The following is a 21263-nucleotide window of genomic DNA, read 5'->3' as shown; positions in this document are numbered from 1 at the left end:
CAAGACTGAGTGGATTAAGTCACCCAGGGAGTGGTCCTAGGAGGTCCCCAGAAGGAGCCAGGGTGAGGAAAGATGACAAACAAATACCTAGGTATATGAAGCAAGGCCCCTAGACACAACTCTGGCCCTCCAAGATTATTTCTATCTTTTATAACCAAGAACCCAGCCAGAAAGTGTGCCTTTAAGGAATAACTGTAATTTCCTTAAATTGTCCCCTAGTTTCCCCAGAGAGCTCCCATGCCTTCTGTGTTGCTACCTTCCAGGCCGGGAGCAGCTTCCAGCCTGGCATGATGATTATAGTACCTTGTTCTCAGTGGTCAGGCAATCTTAGCATAGTAACCCACCTTTTACCACTCCAACCGCAGCTTCTGGGGGAAAGGGTGGAATGTGGGTGTGGGAAAGGAAAATTACAAAGTGTCCCTTCGCATCTGGAGAGACACCCATGCCCTACAGCTATTTGCAGACATTCCACAGATGTCCTGTGGTTGGAGCCCAGACCAGGTTGGGGCCAGCACAGCTGACCTTTGAAACCTATAGGCATCTCTTTCAGGCAATGCTTTCTCTCTCTGCTGACCTGGTTCTATTGAACCCTCTGCCACAGTGGTCATCTAGAGAAATAAGGTCATAGACTCATTGGTTTGCAGCTGAAAGGGACCATGGAGGTCCTCAAGGAACCAATATGTGATGAGCTTTGTGATCAAAGTGCTTTGTAAATGCTTTCTATTATTATTAATATTATTATTGCTATTATATTCTCCATCTTAGTCCCTTAATTTTACAAGTGAGGAAACTAAGGCCCAGAGAAGAGGGAGTAATTTTCTCAGGGTCATACAGGAGTCAATAGACGAGCCTGGATTTGAACCAGCGTCATAGGATAAGAATAGACTGAGAAATGGAAAGAGGTCATCTAATCCAACCCCCTCATTTAACAACTGAGGAAACTGAGGCTTAAAATAGTGAAGAGACTTTCCCAAGGTCACAAAAGCTAAGTGACACGGTGAGGCCTCTAACCCGGGCCCTCTGACTATAATCTAACACTCTTTCCTCTACAACATAGTCCCTCTGGATTTAGACTGAGAAGATCTGGGTTCAGGTAGTGGCTGCTTCCTGTATAACCTTGGGCAAGTCATAGATTATAGGATTTAGTCACTTGGCTGCCCTGCTACAATCTTGCTCATCTATAAAGGGGAGATAACAATACTTGCATTCCTACCTTACTGTTATTCTTCAGTCGTTTCAGTCAAGTCCGACTCTTTGAGAACCCATCTGAGGTTTTCTTGGCAGAGATACTGGAGAATCAAAGAGTATATGTGGAAAAGGATCTTAGATATTCTCTAGCTCAATGCCCCCTTTTTATGGGTGAGAATACCTATAAAGTGTAAAAAAAAATGCCTGTACACTCAGGTGTGGCAAGGTTCACATCAGTCAAATCCCTCATGTTAAAAATAGTAGTGGGAATGGGGCAACTCTGTCTTCCTCTTTTGTTTGCTTCATTCCTTAAGATTCTGTGATGTTATTGACATGGGTACTCTCCATTGACCGACGCATTTTACATTCCCACTGTGACTTATATGACTGTTGTTGACAACTCATTTCAGTTGTGTCTGATTCTTTGTGATACCGTTTGGGTTTTCTTGGCAGAGATACTGCAGTGGGTTGCCATTTCCTTCTCTAGCTCATTTTATAGATGAGGAAACTGAGGCAAACAGGGTGAAGTGACCTGCCCAGGATCACACAGCCAGTAAATATCTGAGGCCAGATTTGAACTCAGGATTCAGCAAGATGAGTTTTCCTGACTCCAGGCCCTTAGCTCTATGCACTTAGCCACCCAGGTGCCCTAGAATTTGTTACCTTGTGGCCGTTCTGTTAATGAGCATTTCTGAACTTATCCAGGGTGAACTCAGACAGTATACAATTATGCACATCATTACTGGGTCCACACTCATAATTTTTCAAAGCAAAAGTATTTAATGAAGTACAGTAGTAAGACAAGTAGACAGAACATTTTCCTGAAATAGAGAAAAATTCTGTCGATATACATACCATCAGAGGGAAGACTGAACACACCTAGAGAATACATATATAGGTAGTATCTGTGGCCAGGACAGATCTATTAAAGGATTCCAATAGAGAGCACATATGGCTATGGTTCACATTAGAGATCACTGATAACTAGGATGCTTGTGTGGAGGGCCAACTCATGACTTCATCATTCCAGAGCCACTGATGTCTTCTCATGATGTCCTTGTACTGTTCTCTCTAAGTCTGGTTCCCACTGGTCTCGTGTAGCATATAGTCTCTGTTAGGTCTATAGCCAGTGTTCTCCGTCGGTATCTCTTATTTACTGTTGGATGGTGCTCTGCTGATCTCATAGCTTCCAGGCTTCTTTCTGCTATAAGATTTTGGATTTCATCTCTTTAGAGGGCTTAGTGTCCATTGTCTTTCTGCAGGCCTACATTCCTGGTTTTATGATGTTTATATGGCCAGCAATATGCCTCCAGGCTTTGTGCAGTGGCACATTCTTCATTTAATGGTGTTAAGTTGGAAAAAAAAGTAGATAGATTCTGGTCAAAATAGAGGGCTTTCCTTTGGGAATCATAGGATTGTAGGATTATAAATTTAGAGCTGAAAGGGCATTTGAGCTAGAGGCAAAGGGGCACATTAGGGGGTGATCTGTCTCCTCTGTAATGCCTGGCCCTAGTCCTAAAAGAAAAGAGCAGAGAAGATGTGTTATTTATCTTGAATGAACACAAAGAGGAAAGAGAGTCTGTGTCTTTGCTTATCTTCTTACAAAAATGAGTCTGCTAGGAAAATTGCCTCAGAAATGCCCCATACCAGTATCATTCCTGATTTCTCTAACCTGTGTTCCTCCCCGTAGTTATTTTCGAAGAAAAACACCTCTCCGTGTGAAAGGTTTAATGAAAAAGGCCCCTACTGTGTCCTCACATCATTCCTGGGGCTCCTACTTCCACAAGTGCCTCTCAAGGTTCTAATTAATAAGTCAGCAAAATCTTTTGCACACTTGGGGGAATGATTTCCCCTACCCCCATCCCTCCACTTCCTGGGGAAGCTGTTGTAAGCAGCAACATCAGACTGGCCAGCTTCTCACAGGCAAAATGATGCTCAGGAAGATGGAGAGAGGCTCTCCTGCTAACCTTCAAGGCCTAAGGCAAAGGAGAGTTGGAAAAGCAGATCTGCTTGTCCTCTTTCAGTCATCCTAGCCCCCACTAGATGGTGTGGGAGCCTTGCTCCCCAATTTTCTTTTGCAGGAGAGAATGCTGGGGATTCTGGGAGACATCTCTCTGCACTGTAGTCAGAACATTTTGCTCAGCTACAGGGCAGGCAGAACCCCTCATGGGAATGCTGGGGGAGGGGAGATGGGGTTAGTCTTATTCTTCCCTCATTCCTCAGTCATCACAGCATCTTTTGGAGAAGTCCTAGGGCTCCCCGGGGGGGGCTGCCCCCAGAATCCAGTCTAGGGAGTTGCAGTCAGCATGTTAATTTGTGAAGTCTCCTCCTTTCCCTCAACAAACTGTGTGGGCATATGGGGAGCTAATATGTGGGATTATTATTAGGCCATATATACACATTGTCTAACTCAAAGAAGGCCTCAACAGGCTCAGGCAGAGCAGCCTTCCTGGAGGCAATTAGAAACATTTGTCTCATTGGGTGGGGGTCAGGATTTTCATGTATCTGGACTCCACGCCTGTCAAAGTTAATTATTCATTTCTCTTCTAATTAGAGTCAGATTGCCCTATAAAGGTAAAGCCGCAAAGGTCCATTGATTCTGGATTTTTAAGCAATAAATGTTTCTCGTTAAGCTATTTGAATGTAAGTCTCCCTTCCAGGGTTTATTTTAGACAGCCACATGGCAGGGGAGGGGGAGAGGAAGGCAGGGTTGAGGGGGTCCCAAGAGTTTTTGATTTGGGGCAGGGGTGGGGGCTGTAGGGCTCACAGCACCGTATTTATGTCAGGACATCAGGGAAAGTTCACCTCTCTGATTGTAAGAGGCAGTAAGGGATTAGAATTGTCTACTCATCACAGTGAATAGGGGCAAAATTACAGATGAGCAAGGCCAGGCTGTGGCTGGGTTGGTTTACTCCAGAGCCTGCAGAATGCATGTTAATATCCAGCTTCATTTTCATCTTAGGAGAAGGGGAAGAGGGGAGAAGATAATCTGGATCCTAAAGGGAAAAGATGGTTGTTTGGAGACCAATGATAGACTTGACTGCCTCCTCCCCTGCCCCAACATCACACACACACACACACACACACACACACACACACACACACCTCCTGCCTCAAAATTGAGAGTGGGGAGATGGGGTTAGTATTGTTCTTCCCCTCCCCCAGTTATCCAGTTCTATCACTTCATCACAGCATGCTTTGGAGAAGCCCCAGGGCTCCCCGGGGAGCTGCCCCCAGAATCCAGGGCAAGGAGCTGCAATCAACACGTTAATTTGTAAAGTCTCCTCCATTAACTCAACAAACCGTGTGGGCATGTGGGGAGCTAATATGTGGGATTATTATTAGGCTACCCATTGTCTAACTCAAAGAAGGCCTTGACATGCTGAGACAGAACAGCCAAAATTGGAAATTCTGAAAGATTTTATATCTGCGAAAAGGAATGAAGTAATTTGGTAGGTGTCAGGAAGTGTCAGTTTCCAGAAAGATCCCAGTTCTCTTTCTCTTCTGCTTGAATCTGGGGAGAAGTTGGCTCAATTCCCCGCCTTCCTCTTTCATATCTGTTGAATTTCAATAGATTTGAAAGAAGATTATTCTAGAAGTCAGTAACTAGGGTTTTAAGGGCAGCTAGGTGGCACAATGGATAGAGTGCTGGGCCTGGAGTCAGGAAGACCTGAGTTCGAATCTGACATCAGATAGTTACTAGCTGTGTGACCTTGGGCAAGTCACTTAACTTTGCTTGCCTCAGTTTCCTTATCTGTAAAAGGAACTGGAGAAGGAAATGGCAAACCATTCCCGTGTCTTTGCCAAGAAAACTCCAGATGGGGTAACAAGAGTCAGATACAACTGAACAATAAGACAAAGTTAAGTGAAGAACAGGACATAGAGGCAGTGTGGTGTACATTCAATTTGGAATGAGAGGATGTGAGTATGAATTTTGGATTTTCCATTTAGTAAATATCTAAGTGACCTTTGGCATTTCCACTCAATATCTCTGGGCCTCAAATTTTCTTCTCTATAAATTAGGGGCTATAGACTCGATGACCACAGAGTTCCCTTTCAGCCCTATATATATTTGGTTTGTTGTTGTTTAATCATTGTTTTTGTTGTATCTGACTCTGTGACTCCATTTTGGAGTTTTCTTGGCAAAGATACTAGAGTGGTTACCATTCCCTAGATGTAGGATTCTGTCAGTCTAAGTTTCCTTCCAGCTGTAAATCCATGATCCTAGATACTGTCAACACAGTTTAGCTGTACTGGGTCTGTAGGATTCACAGGTGCCCAGATTGGTCACTGGCATGGTATGGAAATTACCACTTCCAGTAACATCTAGGTAGTACTTCACAGCACTTATCACATCTGTGCACTGTGACCTCACTCCTCCCCTCCAGCTCAAGCAGAGACTGAATGATTATTAAGGATATTGTAGAAAGGAGTCATGGTCCTGCATGGTTTGGACCAGACGGTCAGTGAGTTACTTGCAGCTCTGAGATTCTGTGATTCTGCACCATCCAAGCAAAGAGCTTTCCTGCACAGGCTAAATGTTTTGGGTCATAATCTGCTAGTTCCTGTGTATGCTGCAGGCTGAGAACATTATCTAGGAGAGATACCAAGTTGATTTCATGTCATTTTGAGCCTCTGCCCTATGGACAGTCAAAAAAACCCACATCTGCCCCCTGGGAATGAATGTCCTAGTGAAAGATAGTGACAGGCTCCACCACTAGAAATATTTATAAGGCAACTCCTGTGCATGAAATGCTGTGAAAATGGGATTAAAATATGCTTGACCTTCTCCTGTTCTTTTTTTCTTAAGATTTACTCATAGTTGAAGGGAGGAATATGGAAGGAATCAAGAAGAAAGAAGGGGGGAGAGGAAAAAATAGGAAAGGAAAGAGAAAGGAAGGGAGAGAAGGAAATACAGAGGAAGGAAAGAAGAGAAGGAAGGAAAAGGAGAGAAAGAGAAGAAATAAGAGAGGGAAGGAGAAAAAGAAGGGAAAAGGTAAGGAAGGAGAGAAGGAAGACCAAGAGGAGAGGGAAAAGAAGAGGGAAGAAGGAAAGGAGAAAAGAAGGAAGAGGCAAGAAAGGAGAGAGCTAGGAAGAGAAAATAAAAAGGATTAGAGGAAGGATGGTAGAATCCCATGGGAAAGAAGGAAAGAATAAGAAAGGGAAAAAAGGAAGAAGGAAGAAGGAGAAAAGAAAGGAAGAAGAGGAAGAAGAAGAAGGAAGGAGGGTATGAAGGAGGAATGAAGTAAAAGGGAAGGAAGGGGGAACAAGAGGAAGGATAGATGGAGGAAAGAATATAATAAATCATTCAATCACAGTTTCATGGGATCTCAATCTGTAAAATGAAAACAATAATTGTACTCTCCCATTACCTTCTGGATATGAGTGCATCGACACCTCTATAGGCATCTCTAACTCCATATCTTCAAAACATCTCCAAAACTTCCTGCTTTCCATGGAGAACACCTCCTTCCTTCCACATTCCTAACTTGCAGCCGTCCTCAACTCTCCTCTCTCCCTTATTCCACGGTTACCCCTGTCCCCATCATATATAATCAGTTATTCTACCACCATTCCTTCCACCCCTTCTTTCCACCCTCCAATCCATCCTTCACATAGCTGCCAACATAATCTTCTTGAAGCTCATGTCGCTCTATTACTCTACAAACTCCAGTGGCTCCCAATCATCTCTAGGATAAATTGCAAATTCCTCAGGCATATAAAGCTCTTCACACTTTGGCTCCAGCCTACCTTTTCTGGCTGTTCACAGATCACTCCCCTTGCCACACCTTACTGTGCAGCCAAACTGGCTTTCTTTCTGTCCACATCATCCATGACATTGCATTTCCCCACATTCATGTCTTTGCACTGGCTGTATTTGGAATGTCCTCTCTCCTCACCTCCACCTCTTAAAATCTCCATTTTTCTTTCAAAACTCAGCTCAAGACCCACCTTGTACAGGAAGCATTTCCTGGTCTGCTCTCCTTTTCAGATGTTAGTCCCCTCCCCCAGTTACATTGTTTTAATTCAGTATATTCTTACACATGCACATATCTCCTTTGATCGAATTTAAGCTTCTTGAGGTCAGAGAGTCTTTCATTTTCATCTTTTTACCTCTCCTGCCTGGCATCTAATAGGCATTTTCCAAATGATTGTGAATTGAGGGAGTTGTGGTTAATGAACTTTAAGGTTCTTTCTAGTTCAAAATTTATATTCCTATGATCTCTAAGTTTTTTCTAGAGCCCAGATCCTAACCCCTCTCCCCCCACCCATGGGTAGACTGCTGAACTTGAAGTCATGAGTCTTAGGTTCAACTCCATTTCCAAAACATTATTTATTGGTGTGTGATATTAATTGCACCTGATGTTTCTGTTGTACTTTAGAAGAGTTTTCAAAGTTCTTTCCATACATAATTTTATTTGATCTTTACAACCACTGTTAGTTAGAGACTATAGGTATCTCCAGTAGATTGTAAGCACCGTTGAGGGCAAAGACTGTCTTTTCACTCTTTTTGCATTCCCATTGCTTCTTAGCACAGTGCCTGGCACATAACAGGTTCTTAATAAATGTTTGTTGAATGAATGAATGAATGAATGAATGAATGAATGAATGAATGAATGAATCATCATTAGCATTGGGGTTGGGGGCAGTCATCCAGTTATTCCAGTGTCCTATAGAATAGAAGCTCTTGAAGGTAGGACTTATTTTTCCTCTTATTTTTGCAGTCCCTAGTACCTAGTACAGTGGCTTAATAAATACATGCTTTGAGCCTGGGAGTCCAGATTCTGAATTGGAAAGGGACCTTTGAAGTTGTCTGGTCTAACCTCTTATCTCACAGAAGAAGCCCAAATTGGTGAACTGACTTGCCCTATGCTAAGTGGACGAGCCAGAATTTGCGCCTTGGACTTGGGACTTCAGTGCTAGTGCTCTTGCTATGATAAGACCCTGCCTCCAACTGTATGTAGTTGCTGAATTTATGAAACTGAATGGAGGGACCAAGGTGAGGTGTTGGTTGGGATCATGCATATCCTCCTTTCCAGCAAATACCTTCAGTGAGATTAGTATTTGGAAGGCGTCTGATCCCTGGAGGCTTTTTATAGAAACGGGAATCAGCAAAGACTTTGTGGAAGGGGGTGAGGGTGGGGTGGGATGGGGAGAATGGAGACTCCAAGGCCAAGTGGGCTTTGGGATGGAGTTTTTGGGTGAGAATACTGGCTTTCCATTAGGCTCAGTGGAGAGCAGGAGAGTTCCATTTCAGCCTTTAATACGAATTTTCATTTAATAAAATGTGAAAATTTATAAGCAGTCTGCACTCAGGGCAAAAGGAACAGCTCTGTTCCCTGCCAGAAAATGCTTCAGCTGGGATAGGGGACCTTGCCAAGACTCTCTGAAGGCCATAAACAAATAACCAAGTGATCCAGGCTTGGCTGCCAGGTTCCTCCTGAGCTCCATCCATGGCCAGGTTCAGGCTTCAGAGACTCAGAGGGGAGGAAAATGAAGCAGGAGTGTATGTGTGTGTGTGTGTTGTGTGTGTGTGTGTGTGTGTGTGTGTGTAGGGATTGGGGGAGGAACTCATTAATAATCCTGACAATCCTGTGAATTGGTGAGAGGGTGGGGATGATTATTCCCATTCTGCTGATGAGGAGAGACTAAGGCACTGAATGACTTCATAAAGCATTCTCTGGATGCTGTTACAGGCTGGATGCTCTGGGCCTGAAGACTCTGTCTGGTGACCCCAACACTGTCCATAGAGTGGACAGCGAGGAAACAGCTCTGAGTCTGGAATTAGAAGACTTGGGTTTGAATCTATGCCCTAGTTCTTCTTTCCTCTTTGACCTTGGGCAAGTCTGCTGCCCTCCTGCCTGGGCCTCAGTTTATTCATCTGTAAAATGAAGGTGATGGAATCGATGGCTTCTAAGGACCAGTTTGAAATCACAGGATTTGATATTTGGAAGGGAGCTCAGCAGTCATTTAGTCCAATTCATATCCAAAAGGAATCCCCACTATTACGTATCCGACAAATGGGCATCCAGCTTCTGCTTGAAGACCTCCAAAGAAGGGATCTCCCAGCAGTCCCCCTTTAAACAGCTGAGCTGCAGCCTCTTAGACTCCTTGCAAATGTAATTGTTTCTCCAAGTACCTAGTGCAGTGCTTGACACATAGTAGGTGTTATATAAATGTTAGCTATAATTGTTACTGGTCTAGAGAGCTCCCACTTTCTGTCTACCAATTCAGGTCAGTGCATTCTCTGAAGCTTATGTAGTCTTAGAGAGCTGCCTAGAGACCTGAAAAGTCAAGTGACTTAGCTCCAGGCTTCAAGGTCAGCTCTCTCCTACAACACACTGCCCCGACACATAGTAGGTGCTTAACCAATCCATGTTGACTGATAGTACATTCCTTCCACCACAGGTGAATGGGGTGTGTAGGCTTATTCACTGCCTTACGGGTGGGAAGAATGTCAACTCCTTTTTGGAGAGGAACTGACTTTCCTCGTTGTCTTTCACTCCTTAGTGGCTGGCAGGGAGCCTTTCATGGTTTTCTGGGATCATGTTGCTTTTCAGTCCAAGCCTGAGATTTAATGGTATGGAAGCTCTTTCTACCAAAACGGGTCATGGACTCAGTCTGTTATTTCTTGAGTTGCCTGGGGGCAGGTAGCTAAATATGAATCAGAGACAGAATTTGAACTGCGGTCTTCATGGCTCCAAGGCACTATGCCCCCAATGCCTCTTGCCTTGCGTGCAGAAAGTGCCTCACTAAATGTTTGATGAATTATTGAGTCGTCTCACTATATGCTTCACTGTCTGACTCAGGGAGGCAGGGCCTGTGATCACCACCTGTCAGACCTAACTGGACCCCCTGACTGCCATCCCTGTGACTTCCATCCGTCCTGCCTACAGTGCCCAGGGCGCCCTCCCTGCAACAAGGCTCTATTGGTCCAATTTCCTTCCTGGTTGATGCCTGTTTGTCGTATAGACTGTTTTTAAGCTCCTTGGGGTCTGGAGATCAGTGGCTGGGGTGATTTCTTAGCTACCTAACACTCTGTGATCTCTTCCCTGAAACTCTAACTCACTGATACTGTCCCAGACCATAGACCAGATAGTAGAGTGGCCCAAGATATCAGAGGCAACATGGTATTAATTAAGGCATTGGGCTACAGTGAAAACAGTGCCGTACTTGAATGCACAGAGAGCTGGACTCTAGCTCTGACTTCCACGATAACTGGCGGCATGATCATGGACAAGTCACATAATCCTTCTGAGATAGTAAATCGGGCACCTATAGTATTTATTGCATAGGGTTGCTGTGAGGAGCAAATAATATTAATAATAAATAGCTAGCATTTATATAGTACCTCCTATGTGTCAGACACTAGGCCAAATACTTTACAATTTTTATTTCATCTGATCCTTACAACAACCCATTTTATTATTCCCATTTTACAGATGAGGAAACTGAGGCCAACAGAGATTAAGTGACTTGCCCAAATTCATATAGCTAGTGAGTATCTGAAGCTGAAATTGAACTCAGCCCTTCTGGACTCCAGACTGGTGCTCTATCTATTAAGCCACCTAGCTGTCTAAATGGGATAGATGTCTATGTAAACCTGAATGTGAAAAGGTTCTGTGATGTTAGCAGAATGGGAAACTACATTCACTGACATAGAACTCAGATCTATGACTTAATAGATAAGTCCTCTGGAGAGGCCTGAGACACAGAGTAGTCAAATGAGATAGGTGATATTATCAGTACCATTTTGCAGGTGAGGGAATGGAGCTTACAGGAAATAAGCAGCTTGCCCAAGTTTGCACAGCTAGCAAGTGTCAGATGTAGGATCTCAACTCAGATCTTGCTGTATACATAGTGTATGTAAAACAATGTATAATATACTATAATGCGCTATATAATGATATGTGATATAAAATATGTACATTATAATCAAATTATAATATATTTAAATAGTAATATGTAAATACTATGTAGTTATAATTAATTATGTGCTATAATTATTATATCATATTTACACATATATAGACATCTATTGTATTCATATGTGTGTATATGCATATATGGGCAGCTAGGTGGTGCAGTGGATAGAACAATGGGTCTGGGGGAGGGAAGATCTGAGTTCAAATGTGACCTTAGACACTAGCTCTGTGACTCCGGGCAAGTCACTTAACCCAGATTTACCTCAGTTTCTTATGTGTAAAATGGGGACACATTGGAGAAGGAAATGTCAAACCATTCCAGTATCTTTACCAAGAATACCCCATGGATGTGTCCATTGGGTCACAAAGAGTTGAACATGAGTAAACAACTGCACAATAAGAACAATATGCATATAAGTATATATATATGTGTGTGTGTGTGTGTGTGTGTATGTATGTATGTATGTATGTTTAGAGATTGCAAGGCAGTACATGTTAACTGCTCAGAGATCATTGTCAAAGAATTATTGATCTAGTGATCATAAAGGAATCATTGGCAAAAGCTGAGGAGAAGAACGGAGAAGAGGTGATCCACCATCCCTGATGAAGGGAAGGTAGGAGTCAGCAACAGCCACATGGAATGGATACAACCTGAGCTGCTCTTTGAAGGATGAGCCAGAGAAGAGAAGTCTAGATGTGTAGTTTGCAGTCAGACTGTGGATGGCTTAGGATGACATTCAGGAGCTCATGCCTTATCCCTTAAACAGTGGGAGCCAGTGAATGCTTTGGGGGAGAGGAGTAACATAATCTAAGCAGAGCATTAGGAAGACCACTCAGGAGGCTGTGCAGAGGATGGGTGGGAGAAGGGATAGACTAGAGTCAGGAAGACCAGTCTGGAGGCCAGTATAATAGCTGAGGTTAGAAGAGAGGATGGTCTGATCTTCTGTAGAATAGATAACAGTGGAAGGTGAGAGGAGGAGATTGAGAGATGTTATGGAGACAGAATCTCTTGACGATGACAGAGATTTGGGAGGACAGCTCTTCCTTCTCCTTCCTAGTTTTTAATGGATGTCAAGCTCGATATAAATCAGACAGGTGACATGGTAGCCAAAAAAAGCTATGTGATCTTCACCCTCACTGAGAGAGGCTTGGCTTCCAGGAACAAGTCAGTGATGGGCCTGACGGATTCTGGTCTGGCCAGGCCATATCTGGGCTTTTGTGTTTGGCTCTGGGCACCATATTTCAGGAAATACTCCGATGTCCTAGAGAGCTTCCAGAAGTGGAGAATGAGGCTGATAGTGGGTCTGGAGCTCATATCACAGGTGGGTAGACTAGAGAAGACTTAGGCATTCCTGAGAGCTGTCACCAGTCAGTCAGTCCATAAGAATCTCCTTTGGCCTGAGCACTGTGCCATGCTCTGGGACTGTAATCTGGAAGAGGGATTGGGTTTGTTCTGCTTGGTCAAAGAGGGCAGAAGTAAGAGGGGTGGGTGGAATTGGCAAAAAGGCAGATTAAGGCTCTGTAACCAAAAAAGTTCCTGACAATGAATGCTGTACAAGAATGGAAAGCAACAGTAGAGACAATAACGGCTGACATTTATACCATTCATATTGGGGGAGCTGGGTGGTGCAGCAGAGAGACCGCTGTGATTGGAGTAAGAAAAACCTGAGTTCAAATCCCACCTTAGACACTTATTAGCTGTGTTACCCCAGGCAAGTTATTGAAGTTCTGCCTCAGTTTCTTCAACTGTAAAATGGGGATCACAATGGTGCCTCCCTCACAGGGCTGTTGCAATAATGTTTGTAAACTTGCATGGCACATAATAGGCACTTAATAAATGCTTCTGTCTGCCTCAATTTCCTCATCTGTAAAGTGGGGGTGACAATATTGCCTTCCTCCTGGGATTGTTTTGAGGATAAAAGTAAGATAATATTAGTAAAGTGCTTTGTAAAGCCCTAAAACACTATATAAATCCTAGCTATTGTTATTGTCATTATGGTAATTTATGATTTGTAAAGTACTACAGACTTCTATTAGGGTAGCTAGGTGGCACAGTGGATAAAGTGTCAGGCTTGGAGTCAGAAGGACCTGAGTTCAAATGTGACTTCAGACATTTATTAGCTGTGTGACCTTGGGCAAGTCACTGTTTGTCTTAGTTTCTTCATCTGTTAAATGAGCTGGAGAAGGAAATGGCAAACCACTCCAGTATCTCTGCCAAGAAAACTCCAAAAAGGAGACATGAAGAGTTGGACACAACCGAAAACAACTGAACAACAAAATATTACAAAACACACAAATATTACATATAAAATTAATATTGTTAATTAATTTAAATTAATACAAGATAAGATTATGTAATGTATTTTATATAATGTATAATTATATTAATATTGTCTTGTATTTAAATATATAATTTTAAGATAATCACTTTAGAGTTTATAGGGGTCTAAGAAGCCATCTAGTCTAGTGCTATTAAATGAACAAACATTAATTAAGCACCTACTATGTGCCAGGCACTATCATTTTCCATAGGAAGAAACGGAGGCCCGGAGAGGTTAAGTTACTTGCCTATGATTACACAGGAAGTCAACAGTAAAGCTAGAATTAGAACCCAAGACCTTTAATTCCAAATCTAGCCCAGTTGACTCTCCTCTATCAAGCTGCCTCCCTCACTTGAGGTTTTCAGGAAAGGAGCTGCCTGGTCCTGCCCTTGCTGGGGGTGTAGAGAGGGGATCCCACTTCCAGTGTAGCCCCTTCCAACTCTGACTTTCTGTGACTTGAGGCATCCTTATTCAAACTGTGGGCCAAAGATAAGGAAATCCTGGGCCCCTGGGATATTCCAGATGATCCAGAAACTTAGCAGAAGAACCTTTCTGCCTGGTCAAGGGCACATTAGCTCTGACTGGGCCTGCCAGGAAGGCGTTTGCTTTGTCTCAGGGTTGGGAAGCATCCTAGGGCCAAGACAAAGGCAGCGTGCATCCCATTTCTGAGCAGTCTCCCGTATCATAGCAACAGTTGTCCTTCTCCCTCCCATTGCATTTCTCGGCCACGTGCAGCGCCTCCTCTGTGGCTGCCTGGGCTGGAGCCCCCGGGTTCTACGAAAATCACCAGCTGCACGGAAAATTTGCAGCCTGGCCCATGAAAATCGGGACGGTTTTAAAACCAGGAGGAAACGAGTGATATTTGAGGGGGCGGAGTAAGACGTGGGGTATTGTGGCATGTCCCTCTGCTCTACCCCAGCTGCTTCCAAGACCCCATGGCTGTGCATGAAGCTGAGGTTTCCCCTGGGACCCGAGATGGGGTTAGCTAAGTCCAGGGATCCGCCCTCCATTGCTCTGGTGACTGACTGGTTAACCCAGCGGAGAATGACACACGTTGACAGGATTAAAGACCTATTAGGTTATTCCATCCACAGGCACACGCCCTGCTGGGGCCCAATTGCTCTGGAAGATAGACTTCAATAATACCGATTCCCCTGAAATGACGGGCAGAGCTTGTGCTCCCTGGAGTTTGTTCTGCGTCTCTCTGAATCACGGGGCTGGGGGGGAGTGGAACTGAGGTACAGGGGACCCCTACTTAGGGGCAGAGCCAGGATTAGAGCTAGGACTATTGTGCTCTGGGTTTCCATTGAAGCTGCTCAGGTCTAAATCACAACATAGTTTGGGCTAAATTCATCCATCCATCCATCCATCCATCCATCCATCCATCCATCCATCCATCCAACCATCCACCCATCCATCGGTTCATTCAATATTTATTTATTCTATAATTGTAACAGCAACAGCTAGCTTTCGTATAGAGCTTTGAGGCTTACAAAATACTTTATATCTATCATCTCATTTTATTCTCACAACACATGCTGTTGTTATCTTCATTTTACAGATGAGGAAACCGAGGCAGTAGAGGTGGAATGACCTGCCCAGCTAGAATGTGTCTGAGGTTAGATTTGAACTCAGGGTTTCCTGATTCCAGCTCTAGTGCTCTAGATGCTTTACCACTTGACTGCCTATTGTGTACTTGGCCCCGTGAACCCCTTGAGACCAGGGACTGTCCCCTCCCTTTTCTTTGTATCTCCAACATTTGACACAGTGCCTGGTATATGTGTCATTGTTGTTCAGTTGGGTCCAACTCTTCATGATGTGCTGCCCTACTCCCTCCCTCCCGACCATACTGTCCATGGGGTTTTCTTGGCAAAGACACCGGAGTGGTTTGCCATTTCCTTCTCAAGCTCGTTTTACAGATGAGGAAACTGAGGCAAACAGGGTGAAGTGACTTGTCCAGGGTCACACATCTAGTAAGTGTCTAAGGACAGATTTGAACTCAGGTCTTCTTGGCTCTACCCATGGAGCCACCTAGCTGCCTCCTAGTACATGGTAAGCACTTAATAAATGCTTGTGGGTGGATCTGTGTTAGGCACTAGGGACAAAAACAGTAAACAGCTCCTGGTTTCAAGGAACTTCCATTCTATTTTGCTGCTGTCATCCCTTTCAACCCTAAGATTCTGGGGTGCTGATTCTGTGGGATTATGAAATCAAGTTAGGGTAGATTTGAGTGTTGAATGGTTAAGCCCAAGTGTGTTTCTTGCTGTTCTTCACATCCAGCACTTCAGCCTGACCATCTCTGTAGCTTTTCTCCAGGCTACGTGTGTGCCATGCTTGATGGGCACTCTCCTCCCTCACACCCCGAGAATCTGATGTCCTTCAAATCTCAGCTTAAGTTGATCCGTGCTACAGCTCATATATACTTTATATATAATTATATCTCATAGTATAGTAGCTAAGAGGCTAGGTGGTACAGCAGATACAACTCTAGACTTGGAATCAGGAAGAACTGCCTCAGATGCTTAGTAATTGTGTCACTCTGGACCGGTTATTGAACCTCTGTCTGCCTTGCTTTTCTCCTATATAAAATGCAGCTAATAATAATAATAATAATATCTACCTCCAAGGGTTGTTGTGGATAAACTCAGATGACGTATGTGCTTTGCCTAGCTTAAGGTGCTGTATAAATATAATAATAATAATAATAATAATAATAATAATAATAATTTCCTTAAGGCATGATAATAGTGGTTTTACAAATGGTTGTTGATTGGTGAATAAATTTGTGAAGAAGTATTACATATTCATTATTCAATTAATTATTAATTAGTCAGGAAGAAGGAATGAGCTGCCTTAGCTAGCTCTGTTGTTTTTTTAAGTTGTTTCTGTTGTGTTTCACTCTTTGTGACTCCATTTGGGGTTTTCTTGGCAAAGATACTGGAGTGGTTTGCTATTCCCTTCTCTAGCTCATTTCACAGAGGAAACTGAGGCAAACAATGAATTGCCCACGGTCACACTGCTAGTAAGTGTCTGAGGCTGGATTTGAACTCAGGTCTTCTTGACTCCAGGCCTGGAGCTCTAACCATAGCACAATCTAGCTATCCTTAGCTAGCTCTGTACTCTCTTGTAAATGTCTCCTCTCAGTATATAAACATGTACATTCTCTAGTTCATAGGGTCATAACTCTAGGGCTGGAAGGGACCCAAGGGGCCATTTAGTCAAACCTCCTCAATTTGCAGATGAGAAAACTGGGGCCCAGAGAAGTTATGTGACTTTCATAGGGTCACACAGCTTCTAAGTGCTGGAACTGGTAAGTTGAACCCAGATTCTCTGACTTCAAACCCTATTGTGTAAGGGAGGAGGGGTCATTTTATTTACTCCCAATAGAATTGAAAGTAGAGACTCTTTCATTCTTCAGGTGCCTCTAGCCCCAGAATAGTGCTCTGTATGTAGTCAGTGCTTAATTAGTGTTTGTTGAGTTGAATTGAATAATCACATATCAACCAGGGTGTCCTGGGCTTTAGTCCATGCTTTCTTGTTAACTAGTTATATGAGCCTGGGTGGTCAACTAGCTATGTGATAGGGGAACTTTGTCCTCTAGTGCTTGCTAATTAGATGATCATGGGCAAATCACTTAATTTCTCTGAGCCTCAGTTTCCTTTACAGTAAAATGGTACCCTAATATCTCTAGTAGCCAATTCATGTAGGGCGGCTAAGTGACTCGGTGGATAGAGCCTACAGTCAGGAAGAACTCATCTCCCTGAGTTCAAATCTGGCCTCAGACACTTACTAGCTGTGTGACCCTGGGCAAGTCATTGTTTGCCTCGGTTTCCTCATCTGTAAAATGAGCTGGAGAAGGAAATGGTAAACCACTCCAGTATCTCTTCCAAGAAAACCCCAAGTGGGGTCACAAAGAGTCAGAAAAGACAGAACAACAGCAAGCTAACTCACAGGATTGTTGTAAAAACCAAATATACTACTCTCTGTAAACCTTAAGATGTCAGGTAAATGCCAGGCATTACTGGGATCCAAATGCACTCAAAATGGGGGTCTGTTTTCCCCTCCCTTCCTCACTTCCTTCCAGCCCCCAGCCCCCACCCCAGGGTAGGTGTCTTGGGTTCTGTCCTTGAGAAAGTCTTCCTCTCCCTTCTCACGAGGTTCCCTGCGTCTGGCATTTTGGGAAGACGTTTAATGCCAACATTTCGCTGGAATGATCAAAGTCATTGAGTCTCTATCAGGTCCAAGTCGCCCTGGGACAGGGGCAGGCAAATGTATAGACATGCAGGCGCCCTGACTGTGGGTGGTGAGGGAGGCTTCCTCTCTAGTGAAGGGGGCAGGACCCAGAGGGGATGCCCGATGGGCCCTAACCACCATCTCTCCATCCTGCCAGCCCACTAACTCATCTTCCTCTCCTGGCTTCCTCTCTCTGCGCAGCTGACCAAAGGACACCAGGTGGCGCTGTCATCCATCAGTTATGTTGGCTGTTCCCTCTCCATCTTCTGCCTGACCATCACCCTGGTCACGTTCGCTATGCTGTCGTGAGTCATTTTCACTTTCTACCTACTGAGCAAACCTTCCCCTGGAATCTGAGCAGCAGCATGCAGATGGCGGTGCCCACCCACCAGATTTGGAGCATGAGTGGGAGGGTTGGCATCATAAAAGTGATGAGCACCTGGAACCCCCTTAATTACATTCTCCATATGCACTTGTCACAGACCATTAGTTGGTCCCCAATTACTTTTAATTTCCAGAGATGGGCACCTTTAAATAAATACCAGGTGATTTACTGGTAGCATCTTTGGCTGTACTCCCTGGTAGTCCCCCTCTATTCCCAATAATTGGGGAAAGGTCAAGTGTTGAAGTCAGAGGGACCAGGATTTAAGTTACCTTGGGCAAGTCACCTGACCTTTCTGGGCCTCAGTTTCCCCATTTGTAATGTCTTGGAGTTGGGCTAGATGGTCTCTGAAGTCCCTTACAATGCCAAATTTAAGATCTCATGGTCCTAATTTGTGTGACCTTCGGCAAGTCACCTGCCTGGGCCTCAGTTTCCCCATTTGTAAGATGTTGAAGTTTGGTTAGCTAGTTTCTGAGGTCTCTTATTGCTCTAGATCTAAAATTCTATAGACTTAACTTATGTGACCTTGGGCAAGTCACTTCCCTGGCCCTCAGTTTTCTCCTCTGTAAAATGGAGGGAGTTGAATTCATTGATATCAGAGGTCCCTTCTAGCCCTAAATCTCTGGATACTGAATTCTGGACCAACTCTGTGAGGAGGCAGGGTTGCTAAGGAGCAATGCCATGAAAAGAATGTTGAATTTGGAATCAGATGACCTCAGTTCAAAGACCGACTCTATGACTTTTCAGTCGTTCATTCAATAAACATTTGTTAAGTACCTACTCCGTGCCAGGCACTGTGCTAAACTCTGATTTAAGAGAATTTCCATTATACCATGCTCTACCAACAGAGTGAAGAAAATGGCCCCAGGGAGTCACTGAGGCATCATGAGAAAGGACTGGCCTTGGAGGGTGCTGGGATTCAAACCCTGACTGGGATGCATATTAGCTGTGTGACCTTGGGCAAGTCACTTCCTCACCTCTGCTACAAAATGGGGGGCGGATTACATGACCTCTAAGATCTTTTCCTGCCCTCAATCTGTGACCCACTTTGTAACCTTCTTGCTTTGATATCCAGAAAAGAAGGCTATGGGCTAGGATGGTAAAGAGCTATGTATAGCTCAAACTGTGCTGGAAAGGATTATGTGAATTATTCTAATTATGTGAGAATGGAACTAAGCTCCTTGAGTGTAGAGATTGTTTCGTTTCTCGTATTTGTATTCTTAGCTCTTAGCATAAAGCCTAGAACACATAATAGACACTCAAAAATCCTGGCTGATTGGGATTCCCATGGCAAATAGTCCACTCTCCAAATCTATGGTTTTTGGAGTCAGAAGACCTGGGTTCTAATCTCATCTCTGGTACTTCCTGTGTCATTTGGGGGAATCCATTAACCTCCCGGGGCCCAAATTTCCTCACCTGTCAGATTAGAAGGTTGGGCTAGATATACCCCTAGAGCTATGATCCTAGGATTTTCAGACTTGGTTTTTTTCCCTCCTTTCCCCCCTCCCAAACCATTGCTATATTTCTATAGACCTGCAGGTAGAACCAAGGATAAATACATCAGATCCCATTATCCCTCTGCCAAAACCTGAGCAGTCATAACATGGAGGCACTGGGAGGCCGTATCTAAACATTGCAGATATCACAGAATTTTAGACCTGGAAGGGGCTGGCTCTGGAAAACATGTACTCTAGTCCATTCATCTCGTATCATGGAGGGACGAACCTAAGTTCATCAGAAAAGCTGAGTGACTTGCCATAGGCCATACATCTAGTACACAGCAAAGCTGGGATTTGAATCCCAGGCTCTTGGAGGCCTATGTACTTCCCACTGCACCACACTGCCCCTCCCTCATCGTCTCTCCCCTTCTTTTCCAGCCCTCACCCCCCCATCTTCCTCAGTCTCTACTGCTCCAAAGGCAACATAGCATAATGAAAAGAAAGTAGAAATTAAGAGTCCTGGGTTACTACTCTGTCACTTAGATGTTTTATGACTTTGAGTGAATTACTTCTTCTCTCTGGGCCTCAGTTTCTCTAAAGGCAGATAGATGGTTTAGTAAATAGAGTGATAGATTTGGGCTCATGAAGACTTGCCCCAGACACTTACTAATTGAAACCCTGAGCAGGCCACCTAATTTCTCTGGGACTCAGTTTCCTCATCTGTAAAAAAGGGAATAATAATGGCACCTACCTCCTAGGATTGTTGGGAGAACAAAATGAGATTACATATATGTGTATGTGTGTGTGTGTTTGTGCATAGTATACATATACTATATATATGATATATACGTATAACTTTGTACATATGTATATATGCATATGTAACCACAAACACTATATAAACACTAGTTATTGTTATTATGAGATTCAAACTATATGATTCAAAAATTTCATCAGGGTCTAACATTTCCCCAACTGTCTCCTCTTCCCTTCCCTCTTCCTGCCTGGGCTCTATTGTTTTCTGGAAACCCAGTCTGGGTAAAGTCCAAGGCTCCTGGATATCCCTCCCTCACCTTGCCTACTCCCTGTTCAGCTTTGGGCCTCTGTAGTCAGGATGCTGTGGGGCCTTGGGCCCCATCCTAGACAGCTACCTTTAGTGAGTTCTGGACCTCTTCAGGTCAGTAATCACTTCATTGGTATCTTCCAGGACTATTTCCCCATGAATGGCCTAATGGAACAATCAGATTTCAGGGGTCTTGCTGTTAGGTGGTGGCAATGAGCAGCATCTTGTAGATGCTGTCACTCACTAAGATGTGAGTTCCTCACTCAGTGTCTTAGGGGAAAAATGGAGGCAGTGGGGAAATTGAGAAGGGAAGAAGCAGGAATGAGAATATGAAGAGGAAATAGTTGTGCTGTCTGCTCGCTAACCAGAGATTCAGCTTGCATGTCACCTATCAGGGCTGCCTATCACAGGTGAAATTATGGTGCTTTTGTTAACGTCTGAATAGCGGCGAAGAAATGAGTTTCGCATCTGTTCCTGAGTATTTAACATCTTCCTATTGTGCAGAGTTTATCTCTCTCTCCCCTCCATAATAAAGTGGGTGTTTAAAATACTCTGACTTCTGGAGTATGGCAGCCCCTCCCCGCTCTTCTGGTTCCCTTGGAGATACCTGTGGTTGGGTTGGAGCCTGTGAGGGACTCTATGCCAAGCAGAGCCAAGTTAGTATCATGGGAACCTGTTTGATGAAGAAGCTGGACAGTTTACGAGCCTCCC

The 21263-nt window shown here is 44.0% G+C and overlaps 1 protein-coding gene across 1 annotated transcript in view; it reads left to right on the top strand.

The window, feature by feature from the left end:
* ADGRD1 (adhesion G protein-coupled receptor D1) overlaps nt 1-21263 on the top strand; it is a 458528-nt gene that overhangs the window by 302391 nt on the left and 134874 nt on the right. The window contains 1 exon segment of the mRNA XM_021004341.2: nt 17870-17973. Coding sequence (XP_020860000.1) covers nt 17870-17973 — 104 coding nt within the window.

Source organism: Phascolarctos cinereus, unplaced genomic scaffold (assembly GCF_003287225.1).
Source record: "Phascolarctos cinereus isolate Bilbo 61053 unplaced genomic scaffold, phaCin_HiC Scaffold_4;HRSCAF=312, whole genome shotgun sequence".
Taxonomy (NCBI): Eukaryota; Metazoa; Chordata; class Mammalia; order Diprotodontia; family Phascolarctidae; genus Phascolarctos; species Phascolarctos cinereus.
Note: the sequence above shows the minus strand (reverse complement) of the source record. Positions and strands in the feature narration are given on the sequence as shown.